The sequence below is a fragment of the Cupressus sempervirens genome, chromosome 11 (genome assembly GCF_028749045.1).
Source record: "Cupressus sempervirens isolate cs-2001-9-10 chromosome 11, ASM2874904v1, whole genome shotgun sequence".
Lineage (NCBI taxonomy): Eukaryota > Viridiplantae > Streptophyta > Pinopsida > Cupressales > Cupressaceae > Cupressus > Cupressus sempervirens.
The window spans coordinates 97,303,626-97,324,548 of NC_143128.1; the positions used below are offsets into that span (position 1 = coordinate 97,303,626).

The 20,923-nt window shown below is 36.5% G+C and overlaps 1 protein-coding gene across 1 annotated transcript in view; it reads left to right on the top strand.

Moving 5' to 3' along the window:
• Window positions 1-507: 507 nt before the first annotated feature.
• The window catches only part of LOC149528395 (NADH-ubiquinone oxidoreductase B18 subunit), a 42,455-nt gene continuing 22,039 nt past the window's right edge, over window positions 508-20,923 (top strand). Inside the window, exon 1 of the mRNA XM_089809827.1 lies at window positions 508-903. Within this exon, the coding sequence (XP_089665953.1) occupies window positions 603-896 (294 nt within the window). The 5' untranslated portion in view covers window positions 508-602 and the 3' untranslated portion in view covers window positions 897-903. The remainder of the gene's footprint in view (window positions 904-20,923) is intronic.

Consider the following 20,923-nt stretch of genomic DNA (forward strand, 5'->3'; position numbering starts at 1 on the left):
TAAGGCAGGGGCGCCATGGAAGGGGCTTGGGCTTTATTTTTATGGAGCGGGTGGCTTTATGATAATTTTTTTGGGGGGGCTAAATGGTTAATTGGAATAATTTTTCTACAAAATAGGAGCCCCAAATTTTTAGTCCTCTTAATTCGAGCGAGTGAAAATGGGGTGAGGTTGGATTTAGCCCCACCAACTTAGGGAGAAATTTTGCTATTTGTCAACAATCTACACTTCATTTTTCCACCAAACAAATTTATGAATAAATTTAATTTTTAATTTTTAAAAATTCACAAGACAAACAATTTCGTTGAATTTTGTAGCTATTTTTCTAAAAGCTGATTCACTTATAAATCTATAGGAGGACTTCCTTTTTTAAATATTTCTAAAAAATCTCAGCAGCACCTGCTCTATGTTTTTTTTTGAGGAAAAGGGTGCATGGGACCCGGCCTAAGGAACCGAAGAACAACTAGGAAAAGCCGAAAGGAAAAATAAGGAAAACTGTAAAACAGACATATTTACGAGGAAGGAAATGAGAGCGATGTCAATTAGAGGAGTCACAAGTGTGGGTCATAGAATAGGCGGGCGAGAAAATTTCAGAGAGATAATCTATGGCGGAAGAAATTCCCCCGAAGCAGCAAATTGCCACGCAGGAGGAGATGATGAGAGCGCGTGTACCATTGGGATTCAGAGACCAGTGCGCGCATATCCTTATTCCTCTGAACGAATGTAGGGTCAAGGAGTTTTATTTGCCATGGAAGTGCGAGCACGAAAGACACACTTATGAAAAATGCGAGTATGAGCTGTTCATGGAACGCGTCAGGAAGATGCAGAAGATCCGCAAGGAGGCTAAATTGCTCGGCAGGGATCCCATGGAGTTGCTGGCCGAACGCGCTGCTACATAATTCTTAGGTTAGAATTTTAAAAACATGCTTTCGAGAGAATATATTTGGTTCTTGTTTACTAGCATTGCTCACGGTTTGAATAGCAATGGTATGTTGAGGCATTGGCTAGGGTTTGGAGTCGTCATATTTATTTTCATACCGAAATTGTCGTGACAGGGCTGTAAATAGGATTTGGATACTTCGATTAACAATTGTATGTTCGAGCATTGGTTAGGGTTTCTAGACTTATTTTTTGTTGCAATACGGGCATTGTAGTGATCGGGCTGTAAATGGGATTTGGAGACATTGACTATTGACCGCAGAACAATTGCACGTTGGAGAATTAGTTAGGATCGAGAGACTTTCATTTCATACATAAATCGTCATGATTGGGCTGCAAATAGGGTTTGGAGAATCTTATTACGATCTGCAGAACGATTATATGTTTGGGCATTATTTAGGGTTCCGAGACACTTGTTTTTTAATATGGAAATTGTCATGATCGGGCTCCAAATAGGGCTTGGAAGCATTGATTATGGTCGGCGACTCAGCAGGACATTTATACGAATGGGCATTAGTTACGGTTTCAAGACTTTTCTCTTTTCTTTTTCCAGTATATAGATTGTTGTGATCATACTAAAAATGGGGTTTGCAGACTTTGACTGTTGTCTGCAAAACTATTGTACGTTTGGGTATTGGCCTGGATTCCAAGATTTAATAGATCTGGCATTAATTAGAGTCTGGAGATTTCAATTACAGTTTCAAGTGCAATTGTTAATTTGGGAGTCAATTAGAGTGTTTGAAATTGTTGCTTGGAAATTGGCTAAGGTCTGTATACTTTGGAAAATATTTTGCTGCAGAAATTGCTATCTTAAAATGAGTACATTTTGTGTGGATGTTATGCATTGATTATAATTTTTGAGGGATGTCGTTGACATTTCTTTTGTTCAGGTATAGGCAGTGTGTGTGTTATGGTTTCTTTAATGTTTTAAGAATACATTTGCTGTGTGGTTTCTTCCGTTGATTATGGTTTGTAAAACAATTGTAGCCGTAGGATTAGACATTAATTAGGTTTATTAGATTTTTTTCCTTCCAGAAACTGTTATGATTAGGCATTAATTATGATTTGGAGAATGCTTGTATGCTTGGGCATTACAGAGGGTTTATGAGAAGCTTATAAGACTGAAATTGATGATCTGACAATATTTAGGGTTTGAGGACTTTGATTTCAAACTTTCAGTCTGCACTTTTTTTTGTTCAGGCATTGGTGATGAGGAGGCAAGAGATTGGATGGACACAAACCCTTACAAGAAGGTCCCAGAGTGCTCTCTTACGCAATGAAGGGTGCATCCCCTTATACTCTTCTCAAACATGACTCATCTTGTCTACACATTGGTTTTTAGGGTACAAATCTCCTACTTGTCTTCAAAGGACTCCCTTCAACTTGAAAATGGATGTCCTAGGTCATTCCCCACTCTCTCCATCTTGAATCCCACGATGTCCTTATAACTCCTTAAGGAACCCTTTAATGCATTGGGCTAGCTTAGGAGTTTGAATGGCCCACCTACACCAACACTTTCCTATACCACTGAAGGAGGGTTTTTGTAGCATTTGACAACAGATGTAACTGGTTCCAATTTTCAAAAGTGGCCCTAACACCCGACTTTTGGTTAGGTTTCCTAATTAGGCCTAGTTTGTCAATTAGCTTTGCCTAATAAGTAATCTGCTTATAACTTTCCACACACAGATGATCCCAACAAACTAAGGGCACTTTCGGATACCCTTTTGGGCTCCTCAAACAATATTACAAATCCATGTTTAGATCAGATCAACAACTCGTTTAATGCTTATTCCATTTGGCCTAAAGGGCTAATTAGGCCTAGGCTTACACGGCAACACCAAGGTTTTGATCCTCCACAACCAAACCAATGTCTCCTTTGGTCTGTGATCCACTTGACAACACCCAAACAACCTTCTCCAAACATTCAAGCCCCTTCTCTCTTCCATTTAATCCGTTTTCAAATCTGATTGCACATCCTTTTGCCTGTCACATAGAGGTGCCAGGCCTAGGCCTTCCTGCCAAAAATCGGCATTTTGTTGGAGCACTCTGAGAGTTGCATGCTCTAACAAGGCATAGGGAGACCCATCAAACCCCACAGTTTCGAGGAAATTGGTTGCAGGATGATAAGCCAAAATTCATGACCTAGCTCTGTGAGGGTTTCAGATCATCCAAGAAAGATGTTAATACCAAATTCAGCCTAAATCACTTGAAGACTTCAAATCAATTGGAAATGAAAGTTAACACACAAGAGATTACAGATCTATAAATTGATCATGTCTGCCAATCCAATCAGTATGAAAAAACTACAAGGAAACACAGAAACTCTCAGAAACTTCAATGATTTTATTTCTCCAAAACTGCAACAACCAAACATGCCTTGACTCCTAAGGTATTTATTACCTTGTTTTGACTGATCACCAACTTCCTTCAACCAATTTTTTGAATTAGGTGACCATTATTAGTGATTTTGCTAATGGGCACTTAAAAGTTGAAAAGTTGTCATGATAACTTATTGAGTACTTTGCAACATTTTTACAACTCGCCCTTGGGACTTCTTTGTGACCTCAAAAACATCAATTTGACATGTTTATGATGGAAATGCCCTAATGTACATGTTTTTAAGTTGGTCTTCATCATTTGACTACTTTGACCCATAATTCACCAGAAATCCCTAATAGGTCCTAAAGCCCAAATTTTGCTCAACTTTGGCTTACAACATCTTTGTGTACTTACATCATGAACACATATGACCCCTTGGGTCTTATGACAACATCCCTACTCTACTTACATCACATGTGCAGATGTGCCTTTAGGCTTACATCAATTTTTAAGTTGCTCTTGCACCAATTGGTTAGGATTCGCAGACTTTCTCTTAAAACATAACTTGTTTTGAACCAGCATTAATGATGTGGAACAACTGTTATGTTTAGATATTCATTATATTTGTATAATGCTATCCCGAATCAGGTACCATGAATGGGTAGCCAACCTAGGTAGTCATACAGACAAAACATCAAGATATTCTTTTTTTTCCCTCAAAACTTGGATTATAGCCTTGCCCCTGGGCAGGCATACACAGTCTAACTGTCACATGTGGAATATTTTTCACATATCAAAAGGCAACTTGTTATGAAAAAAAATCTGAAAATACTTATGACAGTAATAGTATATGGGCTGGAGAGCCTCCAATCTATTTACCAAATTATCATCAATCAAGGCTTGCAGCAATTACAGGCTTCTCCAGTTTGGTTCTTTATGAGAAAATTCATACAACTTCAACTTAAAAAGTAAATAGTGGTGCCTCAGTTCTTCGTATGGCAGCCCATATTTTCTCATTTTGAATTTTAATTCAGAATTCAAACTCTTGCCTGTTTTCCTACCACAATATGGAGTTATTTTATGACTTAAAATGAGGCACACTAATAGACTGTTGCCATTATCAATGCTGTAGGATATCATCATGAATATCTAATAATGCTAGGCAATCTATTTGTTGGTGTTTGAAAATGCTGGAGGGTTTTCAATTATCCCGATGAGAACATGATGCATCTAGGGGCAGCTAACTCCCATTATCAACACATCATTTCAGACACCGGGCCAACTATAAGGCACGACCCTTCTTCTACTTCAGGCTCTGCTAAACTTAGGCGGGTAGACCTGAGATTCAATTGATACCGTACCAGTGCAAAAACATATCCCTGAATCTATTAAGCAGATGAAACCTTTATATCTCCTAGTTACTCCTGAAATGACACAGATCTATAGTAGCAAATTGCAAATCTAGAATATTCACAAGCTGAGTGAGGGTATAACATTTAGGTCCTTTAACATACAACGTAAAGATGATTTTGATTTGATTTTATGTGGGTGGGGGAAAGCGGATGAAAACCAAGCATAGACAACAACTTAATGACCTTGTATTTGATCAGTGCCTGATCCATTGGGCAAATTCATGAATCTCCCTCATGCATTTTGATATCTGATACTTATTCATATATTCAGATATATGATCTATCCATTCACCTTGCAAGTAGACATCAATGTTCATTTCAAATCTCATTCTTACCTAATATCCTTCTCAATAAACCTGCAACCTTGTTGAATCTTTGAAGCATTTACACAATTCCTTGAATCATCAGCAACAATGAAACAACATACAACCTTAAGGAACTGCAACTATGACCTAGGCTCATTGTTCAAAGATCATAAAACATTACAAACTCACTAAGAATGGAGACAAGATTTAAACTGAAACTAAAACCTTGCTGTTCTTTGTATTTATGTCCTTGAAATAATACATGAAAATGCATGAAATTAACTCACAAATCACCTAATAAACTAGACTGTATAATAACATATGCTGTCATACAAGAGAGAAAATGGCAGGAATGAGAAGCTGATGGGATGGGAAGGAGGTATCATAGCCAAAACAAAGCTTCATGGTCTGGAACCGGCACATCCCAGATCTTCCATCCAAAATGCATCAATTCCAAGGCTAGTTCTATTAACTATCTTCATTCCAGAGAAAACTTTCCAAAAATCCTAACCCTTACAAAAGAGAAGAAGAAAGCATAAATAGAGAGGAAGCAATTCCCGGATTCATTTTGCAATTGACATGTGTCCCTCAAAATTTCCTCCTAAGAAGATCAAAAACGTCTTTCTAACTTCTCCTTCTAACTGAAAATCAAATCTCCATCATGTTACCCTTCAAAGGCATCAAAATATCTCAAAACGTAATCATGAAAGGATGTAACTGATTTTGGAGTTAAAAGGAATTCACCAAAAAGTGAAAATCAGTTATAATGTGGCCTTCAGAATGCAATGTAACCTTTCATGCTTGTTTTCTCCACAGTCAGGCTCTACCAAGCCTTCAAAATTGCCCTGTAACTGATTTAGATGCTTAATAATCGAATCTGCTCTTTCTGTTACCAATGTCCCTGATTTCGCAAATTGACCTGTAGCTCAAATTGATGAATACTTGTGCATAATTTGACTCCATAAATGGAAAATTTGGATTTTTACGATTCCGACGGTATATGATAAGGCATATCTAGCCTCTTGGAAATGCTTGAAATCGTCGTTTGAAAAATGCCCTTCTGTTATGAAACTCTGGCTTCTCTGCAACATTTGATTTTAAATTTTTGAAAAATTTAAAATATTCTAAGGTCAGAACTTTATACTAAAGTCCATTCTGAGTTTAAAAAGAATTGCACGGGCATCCATTTTGCATAAAATATTTTAAGAATCATTTTTTAATTGCCTTCATAGCTTCCTTGCCCTTTGAATCTGAGGTCAAACCTCTGTTGACCGGATGACACGTGCCACTCATTTATTTGCTGGGGCTTGTACACATCATCGCTAACTCACTATGCTAAATCTCGTGCATCTTCCGCTTGGCGAGTTAGCGACGATAGCTAGATGTGCCACGTGGCACGATCTCATTGCGACTGATATGAACTTGCCACATCACCTTTGCTCGCTGCCACTTGGCGTGATCTGATTTGTTGCTTGCACCATATGCGGGACCCATGACCATCTTCTGTCTCTCGTTGGTTTCTTGAGTTTTCCGGCTAGTCGCTATCTTGCTAGCCGGAATTTCTTGGATTTTTCGGCTATGGATTTTTAGCTTTTTCAGCGACCTCATGTTTGCTGACGTCATCAATCATTGGACTGCGTCTTTGTTCAAAATTATTCTTTATTGTCCAGCTGACGTCACTCCTTCTCGAACCCCACCTGCGAATTTGGCTTTTCAAAAACCCTCTTGTTTTGTTGACATTAAGTCCATTGAGTGCAAACATATTTAAAAACAATAAAAAACCCACCCATGGACAATGTGGGATAAAGGGTTTGAAAGGCTGCTTTGCTCTGAAGCTGCTGATGTTGATCCCGTTTGTTGCTTTTGTGTAATACCACCATCCTGAACTTTGGCCTAAGCATTTGAATGTGAAACCCCTGCATTCGGATTTCCTCTAGATTGACCACCAGGTCCGTTATGTCGCTTGCCACAAGTGTTAAAAGTGCTATCAGGGGAAGGCCCTCCAACACTTCCTTATGGAGGATGAGCAGCAGCACAAGCGCCCGATTTTCCTCCATCACCTGTCCTTCTGATCGGGGCAGCATCGTTCTTCTTTGCTGATTGCGTGGGATATTTCTTACTTCGATCTGCTGTTGCAGTCTCTTGGCGTGATATCTTGTCTTTTACCTTTGACTGGCGTTGATTGATGTGGGCTACTTCTCTATAACGTGCCCTGTTCCTGCTTGCAAAGGCTGCTTTCTTCGACTGGCATGGCGTGTCTTCTAAACTTGGCCTGCGGCTTTTCCTTGAAACGTTGGAGATTCTTTGATAATGCATGGAGCAGCTTCCTCTAGAACATTTTTAATGCCTCCAACCTGGACCATGTTTTCAACCTGCGGCTTGGTGTTGCCGGGTTCTCTGCTAACTCTTGTGCGTGAGACGCATCTTAACAAGCTGCGGCTTCTTCAAATGCGTTCTCTGCCTCCTTTTATTTGTTGTTTCAATGCGTTTGCTTTGGCTGCATCTCTTCTGTTTCTACTACTCCATATTTGGCTATGGGTTGACTGGAGCTTTTACATGCGAGTTCTCCAGCAACTTCTTGTTTGCATATGAAGATTTAGAGGGGATATGAATTTCAAATCAACAGATCATCAATTATCATTGCTTGTTCATCTTTCACTATTGTGTCAATTGTGACTTGTTCTATGTTAATCAAAGATGATAAACCTTCAACATAGCCCATCTGTCCAGAGTTCAAAACCTTTTGCTCCATCTTCATAATGATAAATTTTGTTGTTATCAGGATGGGATCTTGGGGGCGTTAAAGATGGTTGTTCGCGCTTCTAATGAATTTAGCCGGGCCCCAAAGTGGGTCCGGCTAAATTTTTTTTCGTTTTCAAACACTTGATTATTTAAATAGATCCATTCATCATCTGATACTGATCCAAATCAAAATCCATCACTGAACTGCTAATTAAGACTCAATTTACCATTTTCTGCACACTGTCAATTTAATGCCAGAAGGTCCTTTGAATGGCCTTAAAAACTGACCAGAACACCTAATCGAGCTCTGAAAACTGGCAAACTGAATCTCTGTTCCGCATACTTTCACCCTGTCGAATCTCGTCTCATGACGACTTCCCAGTCAAAAGATATTCATCGTCAAAGTTGACCCTTTAGAATTACTTGCAAGAAAATACGTTAGAAAACAACAAATTGGGTTTGGATTTGGCTCAGAAAATTGGGCAAATGGGCACATGGGAAGACGAAAATTGGGGCGTTGGTTCTCTATCATGAGGACAGTATGAATATGCGATTTGGGCTCATGACGAATAATAGGACGCAAATGGCGGACGTTCAAAGTAGGCTACTTGGATTTTGCAAATTGGAAACACTGACAGAAAACATTTTTTGCGAATGGAATTGACCTAGAAAAGTGTGCAAATGGATTCGTCAATACATGCAAACTAACACACTTGGAGTATTTTCAGAGGACAACATAGGGGTACAATCCATTCGATCTTACGAATCACGGGTTAGGAGTTATGACGTCACGAACAAGGGTTCCAATCAATCTGCAAATACTGACACCAGTAAAACTTTAGAAATTCCATTTGGAATCGCATTTGAAAACTGATCAAACGGATTCGTCAAGAGTTGAAACTTGAAACATAACAAGTCTCTGATATCTACAATGCAATGCAACAGGAATTTCGACATTTCGGTCAACTGGTGAAAAGTTATAACACGTCAAACAGGGCTTCCCATAATTATGCGCAAAGTGCAAAAACATGAAAACAGTAAACTGCCAACTTTGAGGGATTCAAAACCTAGTCAAACGGACTCGAAACGACTCGAAATCTGAAACATAGGTTCTCGGGTATGGATACTAGGTACTCCCAAAGTGGCGGGTCATGACATATTTCTGGGTGCAAGATATTCAAATGCAAACATAGCCTCCTGTCGCTATTTGACACTTATGTGAAAAAGCAGATTTGGAACTAGCTCGAAACAGGACTTCGCCAAACAGCTCAGAATGATGATTTATCTTCATAGAACAGGTAGACGCACTAAATGGAGGGTGTTAGAAACATTAAACACCTAAGGGGCCTCATAGGTACAGCCGGGTACACATGCAATTATGGGCATTCATAGGGCTTGATTTGACTCAAAATTTTAAATGGTCGCTCAAAATGAGAACGCAATTTTGAGCACCAACACTATTGATGTCAACTAGATCAGGAGTGGATTTGGTGCAATAAGACTCCTGATTTTATCTTTTCTGCCCATTTAAAGGGGAAGGACTCGCTTCTTGTGAGCCTATGAGTCCACAACTCCATGAGCTGATAACTGTTCACCTGTTTCTAGCCAGCATAACAGCAAGCAAAAAGGAATTTATGTGAATTTAAACCATTCGTTAGAAACTTCTGCTGGGAATAATCAGAGCATTACACACAGTTTTGGTTAAGTCAAATGAGCCTTCAGTTACGCTAGTCAAAGAGGTAATAAATTAATAATAGATAATTTTATTGCCATGTGGAGTCCAGGAATCATCAGTAGTTGTTAGCTCCGTCAAAGTTTCTATATACCAATAACATGACTAGAAAAGGAGTTAGCTGCTTTAGGAAGATGGATGAAGGAGATCTCTTTAGAACAGATTAGTTCAGCACATAAAGACTAAAGAGCAATATCTAACAAATTTCAAACAGAGGAGACCATAAATAGATCCTGCAAACACAAACATAAGACAAGGAAAGTAGACCAGAAAAAATGAGGGATGATTTTTTTCTGATGTGCAGGATTGCCTTCAACTCAGATGTTCCTGCATCAATTTGAGACATTTTTTGCTGCCAAAATTGTTTTGCGTGTATTGAGTAGGTTTGGATACTTTGTAAACAATCTGCTACAGAAATTGATGTCTCAAAATGAGTGGGTTTGTTATGACGTGCATGCATTGGTCAGGAATTTTAAGAGATATTTTTGACAGAAATTGTTTTGTTCATGTTTAATTAGGGCTAAGATTAGAAATAGCCTTATATTCTGCTCGTTTTCTTCCATTAGTAGTGATATGGAAAATATTCAAAGGATAGAATCTCATAGAAGCATAATTTGTTTGGGGAAAAATTGGCAAACCAAATTAGGTGTTTTTTGGAAAAAATTGGGAAAAAATTGGTTTAATAAGATACATGGAAAATCGATGAAAAAGTCAATAACTACTTTGTTTAAAATTAAAGGACATTTCTATAGCATAGATGATAAATAACCTATATAAATGATTCAAAGCACTTGCACAACCTTCTTGTGATATATTTGTAACTTGGAGGACTCAGTTTTAACATTGATTTTGCTATGATTTGAAGTAGCACCAAAATATGATGTGGGTTTTTAAAGTTTTCAAACTCAGAATGAAGCTTTCTTTGCAAAATATGTCAATAAAAGAAAATCTTCATATTCATCCAAGTAGAATTCATTTTCTAGAATTCTCTCAAGTTACTTTTTTTTTTGAGCGAAAGTAGCAAGCCACTAATACATATTACTAACAGTAAAAATCCTGGTTCAAGAGCTCATGGAGGAAAGAACCAGTGAAGAAAACTTTCAATCCTTGCCAAATGCAAAAAAGTTCCATTCATGCTATCGGAATCTAATTCAACTGATAGATACATGCTGATGCAATACTACAGCTGTAAAAGGAGTATAAAAATGGCCTTACAGATGTGTAAAATATTAAAATACCCCTCCTACAAACCGTAGACAAAACTAAGCTATATCAAAGACACAAATAAACATCACCTACTAATCATTGAGATCTACTATCAATCACATTCAATACACTAAAATGAAACCTGAAGCTAAGGTTATTGATCTTTGAAAGGACAAAGCACCAAGTATGGAAAAGACAAAAAGGCCATCAAAACCAAAGGTCAAGCCTCCTTGGTGTCGCTTGTAAATTGTACATAGTCACCAACAGATGGTAGCCAATTTGCATGAGCACAACCGTTTCCTTAATACAACACCATCAAAGCCCCAAGGATTGAAGATTGAAAATTTCCGGGCAAAATTAGGAATCATATATCACTATACATCATATTGCATAGGCTAGGTTGCAAATGCATACTGATTTTGTATTATACCTCGCCTTCAAGATATACCCATGTATTAAAACTAAAACCATTAGAGGCTCTATTTTCAGAAGTATTCATGGAGCCTTAGCAAAAAAATGAGCAAAAATTTCAAAAAAGGTGCAGCTAGGCTGTTCAATCCTCCATTGGGGTAGTATCCCTACGATTATCCTCAGCACAAGGGTCATCAACATTGTCATCTATAGCCACTTTCGAAAATGTTTATGTGTCTACCTCCAGTATGCTTCTATGGGGAACCTCCATAAAAGCAATGACCGTCTGTTTTGAAGAGGGAGAGTTTGTAGATGGGCTGTCCTGTTGAGTGTTAAATCTTTGCCAGCAAGTACATTGGATGAATTAGGGAACAAATGATGAGCCTGGAATCACGTGCCGATGCCCTAGAATAGTAAGAATGGCATGAACCTTTGTAAAGATTTTACTCTTCAACTCTAACTTTAACATTATGCCATATGTGTGCACAGTTTGTAGAAAGTTCCAATTGCTCTGCTTAACTAATGATCTCTTTATGCTGTACACGATGGAAACATATTCACACTGTTCCTGCTGAAGGATCTCGTGCTGATGCCTGGAATCTTGTACATTGGATGAATTAGGGAACAAATGATGAGCCTGGAATCTCGTGCCAATGCCCTAGAATAGCAAGAATGGCATGAACCTTTGTAAAGATTTTACTCTTCAACTCTGACTTTAATATTATGCCATATGTGTGCACAGTTTGTTGAAAGGGCCAAATGTTCCTGCAGAAAGTGCCTTGAAAAAAGACCCCTGACCAGAGTAGAGCCACTCCATAGATCATAGCTTTGGATAAAGTCTATGAGTTTTTCTCCAATGTGGAATTCTTCTTTAACAACTTTAGAGACCATATTCTCCAACAAAGCAAAACATTGCAAGAAATCTATATGATGTTTGAGAGATAATTGGAGAGCAATTGAGATGGGAATATGGACCTTTTTTTCTTTAGGGTAAAGAATTTCATCCCCTTGAATGTGTGTTATGCTACGTTTGCAATACTGGCAAGCAATCTTGAAGGCTTGTTTCAAGATTATCTTCAAACAGCTGCTCCTGTGTTTCAATTTGCAGGCAGACTCTGTAATTCCTCAGACCATACGCCATTTTTGAAGCTCTCCTCAAGATGTGATTCTTCTGCAGTTCACCAGTTTATTCACCAATGTAGTCTGTTGAGGAAGTGCATTGAAAAATACCGCTGAATACAACTTTTTACACCTTCTGTCATATCTCCAGTATAATTTCCTTGTCATCATTACTTAACAGTCCTTCTCTGAAATAGCTCTAGTTATGGTACCTACCTGTCATGTTAGTAAAGTTACACACATGTTCCATTATTGAGCATACATATGCCCTATTAATGAAAGTTGCAAATTGGAGTAGTTTTACTGACATACTTGGGCATTGATATTATGGTTCATTAGCGCAGGAAATCTAATGTGACAGATAATAAAGGCTCCTGCTACCCGAACGAGCCGCAACAAATTTGATATGTTCGAAGATGCATATAAACTTAGGATTTCGTTTCTACTTTAGCTGCCTTCCTTTATAGATAAGTCTTATCCTGCCTCAAATTCTTTCCGCCTTACCCACATGTACTATTGTATGTAATATGTCTGCTTTTTGTAACTCGATTAAAGAGTCTAAAATTGATCACCGTGAAGTGTAGCTATAAATGTATCCCCATGAAGACTAGCTAAGTCTATACTTGCCTAGTGAAGAGTGGCAATCTTAATTTTCTTGGAATATAACACTATGTAAGAACTTATATGTCATAAATGGCAAGCCTAAAATGATTATAATGATTATTGTAGGATTCTTTCTTTTCTCCAAAATAAATAAGACAAAACTTTGTTACCCTGTTCTTTTTGATCATGCTGCAACAAATAGATAAGGCAGCTTTGTTACTGTCTTCTTTTGTTTCATATTGCAACAATTTAAATATTTGAAGTTTATACAAACAAAGTCAATGTTAAAATAGAAATATGGTCTTCTTTTGTTTCAGATTGCAACAATTTAAATATTTGATATGTATACAAACAAAGTCAATGTGAAATAGAAATAGTATGAATCAAGCTATATGATATATTCAATGTAGAAAGAGAGGAAAATTTTATTTGTAATTACCTCTCTCCCATGCTACCTCCCAAGTCTGCAACACTTCCAGACTTTGCAACACATTTAACCCAACTTTCCCAGTTGCGTCTTCGGCATCATGAGTGATTTTGTAGAGAATCACGTCACATTTTGTGGGTTTTTTCTCATCAACGTCACTTTTAGGGTTTCTGTGAGTTTCCTGCGATTTTTTGCCAATTATTTGCTTGAGAAATTGCAAAACAAATGTTGAAAGTTGTATTGATGTGATTTTTGTTCCACTACAAATGTAGAATCAAAGACTTAGTACCCCAAGATGAAATGCCAAATTTCCAACTCTCTCTTGAATAAGGATCCTTATATGCTAAACAATGTATATGAATTGTGTGATCAAATTAGACAATCTCTAGGTTCCTTCGTAATCGTGGACTTAATTCAGTTATAATGATGTGATATGCTGGTTATCACAAAGGGGCTTATATTATTCATTCAATGGATATCAACTACTTCAACTTCTTCCAACAACAAACTGCTAAGAGATGAACTGTTTAGAGAACTACTTTACTTCTAGAATGTAAAAATTGTGGATGTCTTTGTGACTCTACTAAACTCAGTTTAGCCGTTGACATCAACCAAGCTAGTGCAATCTCCTAAGGTAGATTTAAGGTGTTTAAACTATCACCATTCCATTAACACCATCAATGGATGCATATAAATGTGCAAGCAATAGTTGAAGTAAGCTCATTAAACTTCCAATTGACCACGAAAGGCAAATTAATAATCAGCAAGCAACTAGTGGTATGAATTAGGTGAGCTCCACAAAGATTGATTCACAAATACTTCCACTCAACTGAACTACTACTACACAACATGAAGTGAAATCCTCAGGTAAGTGAGGAAATGAAGAAACCATGCAAAACTCAAAAATGATACAAACAATTCACTATGAAGGCCAACAATGAATTAAGAACAATTTGGCAGTATCATAGCAACAATTTCAACAAGTCTCCTACTTTACAAATGAGGGGTGTGGTTTATATATGTTGGTAAACAGATTTGTCACTTTTAAAATCTCTATATTTTATGCCGAACCGAAAACAGTGACAAACTATATCAACAACAGATGAATAGATCACTTTGATGATCCTCTTGTGCATGTGAAGAGGCAGCTCGCTTGTTTGATTCAATTTTTAGTTTTTCTGAAAATAACTTATTAACTAACAAAGATTTGTTTCAAAAGTTTCCTGATAATGAATTTACAAACACCTATCAAGTACTCAATAAAAGAACTTGCTTGCTTTCACCATTGGGAACCACAGACTACACATAAATATATCTGTTAATTCTGTAACTCTGACATCATACTGGTCTGATTCTACAGATAGTACAGATCTGATAAAGCATGAATTTCTTTATATGAATTGGTCTTTAAGCTATACTAAATTATAATGCAGATCGCAATCCAATTGGGAACATTCTCTTAATTGTGGTTAGTTTAGCTAACTATTAGTCAATCCAATGGAGTCGCCGATCTTGGTAACTTAATATATCTTATGGAGAGCCGACCTAGAAAGGGTCATGTCCTTTGTAAGGACATGTGCCTCTTGGGTTTCTATAAAGAAGAGGTAAGAATGTGGATAGAAGACACTCGAATTACAAGAAGTCTGCTCCTCTAGCATTGCTGCCTCAAGCGACTTATAGCAGAGACAAAATAAAACATTTTCAGAATAATACCTCATACTCTAAGAACGCAAAATATTCTATCCTGAATATATAAGGATCATCTCCAGCAAGGTTAAGGTTTTATATCAGTATTGTGTCATCAGAATTTGCAGAAATCTTACATGGTATTAGAGCTCTGGTAGTTGAACCTAGGCTCTGCAAATTGACAATCAGATTTAAATATCTAGCAACATCCTTCTACCTTCAATGGCTAGTACAATCAGACCTGAAGATAGGGTTGATGGAAAAGAACACTTCGTTGCTTGGAAATTTAGAATTAGTACAATCAAATCTGAAGATAGGGTTGATGGAAAAGAACATTTCGTTGCTTGGAAATTTAGAATTATGATGATTCTTGAAAACAATGATGTAATACAGTTTGTCGATAAGAAATCTAAGCAACCTGATGCTGATCCTCATAAAACTATCTGGATTAAAGGAAATAGAAAAGCCATCCAAATCATATTAGATGGAGTTAATAACTATGCTAATGAAACATCATACAACATTTAATATGATGAGTGCATTATTAAATGCATATGAGGTTAACAATGCAACGAGAACCCTTGTACTAAAAAGACAACTAAATCATATAAGATAAGGAAGGGAGAATCTATGAATTCATACTTCCTAAGGGTGGCTAGTCTAAGAGATGAACTTGCAAGTATAGGGACCATAATTGAAGACAAAGAGCTATCACTTATGGCTATAGATGGGTTACCGGATTTGAGAAACATTCTCACAAGGAGTAAGTGCCAGAGACAAACTTCTGGACTTCAATAGACTTAAAGGAGATCGCCTTCAAGAATAATCTAGACAACTTAAGAAAGGAGGAAAATTAAAAATTGAAGATGAAGAACTTCATGTCCTAAACACAAATTCCTATAATGGTAAGAATAAACACTTCAAGAAGAAGGGTAATCAAAGAAATGACAAACCTAAGAAAGATTTATCCACAATAAAATGCTTCAAATGTAAAAAATTTGAACACTGTAAATCTAATTGCCCTGAGAATACAAAGCAACAAGTAAACTATACAAACCTTACTAGGAAAGGTGAAAACTATGATCCTGAGAAACGTGTATTATATTCAACGCTATCAAATGAAGTTTCAAGCAAAGCATGGGTAATCGATAGTGGATCATCTCGACACATTAAAGAATACAAAGAAGTACTAGACTCAATATCAAAAGAAGTTAATGATGAAGTTACCGTAGGTGATAATTCCACTCATTCTGTCAAAGGAACTGGGAATTGCACCTTGAAATTGAAGTCGGGTATTTCTCTTCATCTCAAAAGAGTACTCTATATACTAGGAATCAAGAGGAATCTAATTTCTATTACAACACTTGAAGATGATGGACATAAGGTTGCATTCATGGAGGGTAAAGTAATGATCTGGTCTAAGAACTCTTCATTTAAGAAATCAAAGTTGATTGGTCAAAGAAAAGGATACTTGTATGAATTAAATATAGAACCTATTCAAGCCTTAATTCATGAAGCTGCTGATATAAACAAAAATGTGGCATAGAAGGTTAGGACATCTTAACTTCAAAGCCTTATTGACTATGGAAAAGATAGTTATTGGTTTACCTAAGTTGAATAAAAATCATTGAAGCATATGCAAAGGATGCGCTCTAGGTAAGAACGCCAAAAGTCCATTTCAAAATAGAACTAGAAAAACTAACGATATTTTAGAATTAGTCCACTGAGATTTATGTGAACCTATGTTTGTTCGTTCTCTTGGAGAATTTTGCTGCTATATACTTTTTATAGAGGATTTCTCTAGGAAAACATGGAGTTACTTCTTAAAATGTAAAGAATCAAAAGAAATCCTTAAGAGATTTAAAGAATTCAAATCCTTAATTGAAAACCTATCAGGACACAAAATCAAAACTCTTAGGATTGATAATGGAGGGGAATATACTTTACATTTGTTTAAATATTTTTGTAAAGAAGCAGGAATTAAGAGGGAGTATACTGTTCCTTATAACCTACAACAAAATTGGGTGGCAGAAAAGTATAGAACAATTATAGAAGCAGCAAGAGCTACGATATTTGATCAAAATTTAGAATATTATCTTTGGGCAGAAGTCTCCTGTATTGCTGTCTAGATTCAAAATAGAAGTCCTCACTCCCATCGTAGAGATAAAATTCTTGAAGAAGTCTTTTCTAAGTTTAAACCAAATGTAAGTCATCTTAGAATATTTGGGTGCCCAGTATACATACATGTTCCAAAAGAAAAGAGAACTATGTTAGAACCTTCCGGAAGGAAAGGTATTTTTGTTGGGTATAGTGAAACATCTAAAACATATAGAGTTTACATACCTGGTTAGAAAAACATTTAGTAGGGATGTAATATTTGAAGAAGATTTAACATTCAAAAGAGCCTTAAGTTCTGAAGATCCTACACAAATACCTAGTTCTAAAGAAAATCATGAAGCTGAGTTTTAGAAGAAGAACATTGAAGAAATTGAAGGTGAAATTCAAAATCTTAATCTTGAGGAAACCCAAAATTCTAAGAAAAGACCACTTTGGGCTATTAAGACTGTAGAGGAAGCACAAGACTTTACTGCACCATTTGGAACTTTCAGAGAAAGCAAAAGACCCAAAAGATTTTCTAGCTATGCAACAAACATGAGTGATTTATCTAAATCAGAACCAACCAATGTTTCAGATGCTATTAAAAATACAACTTGGAAGGATGCTATGATGAAAGAATACTAATCCACTATTAAGAATGATGTTTGGGAAATTTTTCCAAGGCTTGAAGGAAAATTTGTTGTTTCTTCTAAGTGGATATTTAAAATCAAGCATACTGTTGACGATAGCATTGAAAAATATAAAGCCAAATTTGTAGTCAGAGGATTCTCTCAGGAGGGAATTGATTATGAAGAAACCTTTGCTCAAGTTGCCAGATACACCTCTGTAAGAGCAGTCCTAGCTATTGCAGTATTGAAGGGATGGAAAGTACATCAGATGGATTTGAAAACAATATTTCTGAATGGAAAGATTATAGAAGAGGTATATTTGGAACAACCTGAAGGATTTGAAACTCATAATCTTGAAATCTTTGTTTGTAGACTCAAGAAAGCTCTCTATGGGCTTAAACAGGCTCCCAGGGCATGGTAATAAAGAACTAATACATATCTCACCAATTTAGGATTCTCTAAGAATGAAGCTGATCCAAATCTCTAATATAAAAGGAATAAAGATGATATGATAATCTTGATACTATATGTTGATGATTTGCTAATAACAGGCGATGATCATCTTATAGATCAATGCAAGGAAGATCTAATCAAAGAATTTGATATGAAAGATTTAGGGCTCTTTCATTACTTCTTAGGACTAGAAGTGTGGTCGAACTCTGACAGCATCATACTTAATCAAGGAAAGTATACATTAGACATCTTGAAGAGATTTGGACTGTGGAACTGCAAACCTATGTCTTCTCCAATGTAGGTTAATCTACACAAACTTAAGGAAGCAACAACAGAACCACCTTCCATAGATTCTACTCTTTATAGACAGATGATTGGGTCTCTCTTGTACTTGGTAAATACAAGACTTGATATTTGCTATGCTGTTAATGCTTTAGTTTATGTGTGAGTCAAAGGAGATTCGCCTAGTTGCAGCCAAACACATTATGAGATACTTACAAGTCACTCTTAACCCAAGGCTCAAGTATGAGAAAGTTAACTTGGACTTACATGGGTTCACAGACTCAGATTGGGCTGGAAGTGTTACTAATAGGAAAAACACTTTTGGATGATGGTTTTTTAGTTTAGGCTCAACGATGATATCATGGATATGCAGAAAGCAGGCATTAGTAGCACAGAATTCCACGAAAGCTGAATACATTGCAGTAGCAATGGTCTCTCGCGAAGCAGTTTGGCTTCGAAAGTTACCTGTGGGATTATTTGGTCAACCCATGAATCCCACTATTATTCACTGTGATAATCATAGTTCCATTCAGCTTTTTGTGGATCCAGTTTTTCATGATAGGTCCAAGCATATTGAAATTCTTTATCATTATGTAAGAGATATGGTAGATAGGAAAACTGTCAAGTTAGAATACATTTGCACTGTAGATCAAACAACAGATATTCTTACCAAACCTCTCTCTCGAGTGAAGATAGATCACTTCAGGAAAAGACTTGGTATGGTTGAATTGTAATACATTTGTATTCGTTAGTTATTAATAAAATAATTTTGTGTTAAAATTGTTATTGTTAGGCTATTGATTGTTATGGGCTTCACTATTTGTATTCATTATCTAAGAGGTGACGATCTCTGAGATAATGAACACTTGTACAAAAGACATTATGAGAGATGACGATCTCTAAGATAATGTACTGAACAATAGAGAACTACTGTCAGATCTGAATGAGTTCAAGAGCACATTGTGATGTAGACATTTCTGTGCCTATGAGTCACAACTTGGATAAAGGAATAATTTAATCATTCTCTGGATTTTATCCTGTGTACTGGTAGATCTTAACTCAGGATCATATTGTGATATAGGTCTGCTAGTACCTATGAGTCCCAACTTGGATAAAGGAAGAATTTAATCATTCTCCGTATTTTATCTTGTATATTGCATTCCATGCAATATTGTTATCATAAGTATAAGTGATAAGTCATATCACAAATATAGTAATATGACATAGTATCATATGTTCAATGATACCACATGCTTAGAAGATTCAGATAGATATAAAGTATCAATCTATGCTTATTCATCTTAATTGATGGTGCTAGATATGTTGTCTCTCAATCTGATTATCAGTTAAGAGGGGGTGTTAATTCTGTAACTCTGACATCATACTGGTTTGATTCTACAGATTGTACAGATCTGATGAAGCATGCATTTCTTTATATGAATTGGTCTTTAAGATATACTAAATTATAATGCATATTGCAATTCAATTGGGAACATTCTCTTAATGTGTCTCTACAGATTGTACAGATCTGATGAAGCATGCATTTCTTTATATGAATTGGTCTTTAAGATATACTAAATTATAATGCATATTGCAATTCAATTGGGAACATTCTCTTAATGTGTCAACAGGCTAATTGTAGTTAGTGTAACTAACTATTAGTCAATCCAATGGAGTTGTCGATCTTGGTAGCTTAATATATCTTATGGAGGGCTGACCTAGAAAGGGTCATGCCCATTCTCTTAATGTGTCAACAGGCTAATTGTAGTTAGTTTAACTAACTATTAGTCAATCCAATGGAGTTGCTGATCTTGGTAACTTAATATATCTTATGGAGGGCTGACCTAGAAAGGGTCATGCCCTTTGTAAGGACATGTCCCTTGGGTTACTATAAAGAAGAGGTAAGAATGTGGATAGAGGACACATGAATTACAAGAAGTCTGCTCCTCTAGCATTGCTGCCTTAAGCGACTTATAGCAGAGACAAAATAAAACATTTTCAGAATAATACCTCATACTCAAAGAACGCAAAATATTCTATCCTGAATATATAAGGATCATCTCAAGCAAGGTTAAGGTTTTATATCAGTATTGTGTCATCAGAATTTGCAGAAATCTTACAATATCCAATGATGAAACTCTGATATCATATCACTAACACATTCCTAAGATACCAAAGAAAGATACGTGAATTGAACAATAGTTTTCTTTTGTGAAAAAGTACAGATCTATCAGTTTCCTTGTATCGGGGAAAATGCAATTTATGGTTTAAATTGATGCAAATTCAATCACCTTTACGTAGGATGAAAAGCACTTCCTCATTGGTAGCGAATGGTCATCAATCCATTGAGCGAGGAAAAAAAGTAATTTTAAAAAACATAAAGATTATGTTTATATTGCTGCGAGAACGGACAAAAGGTCAGCTATCTTGCGAACTCTCACAAACAGATGTCGTTACTGTGTCTATAAATCTTTAGAGTCTTTGTAATTCGGGGGGGAAGAGTAGAGCTAGAGATGGTAAAATATACAAGTTACCAAATACTCATCTCATATCTTAGGGCTCCG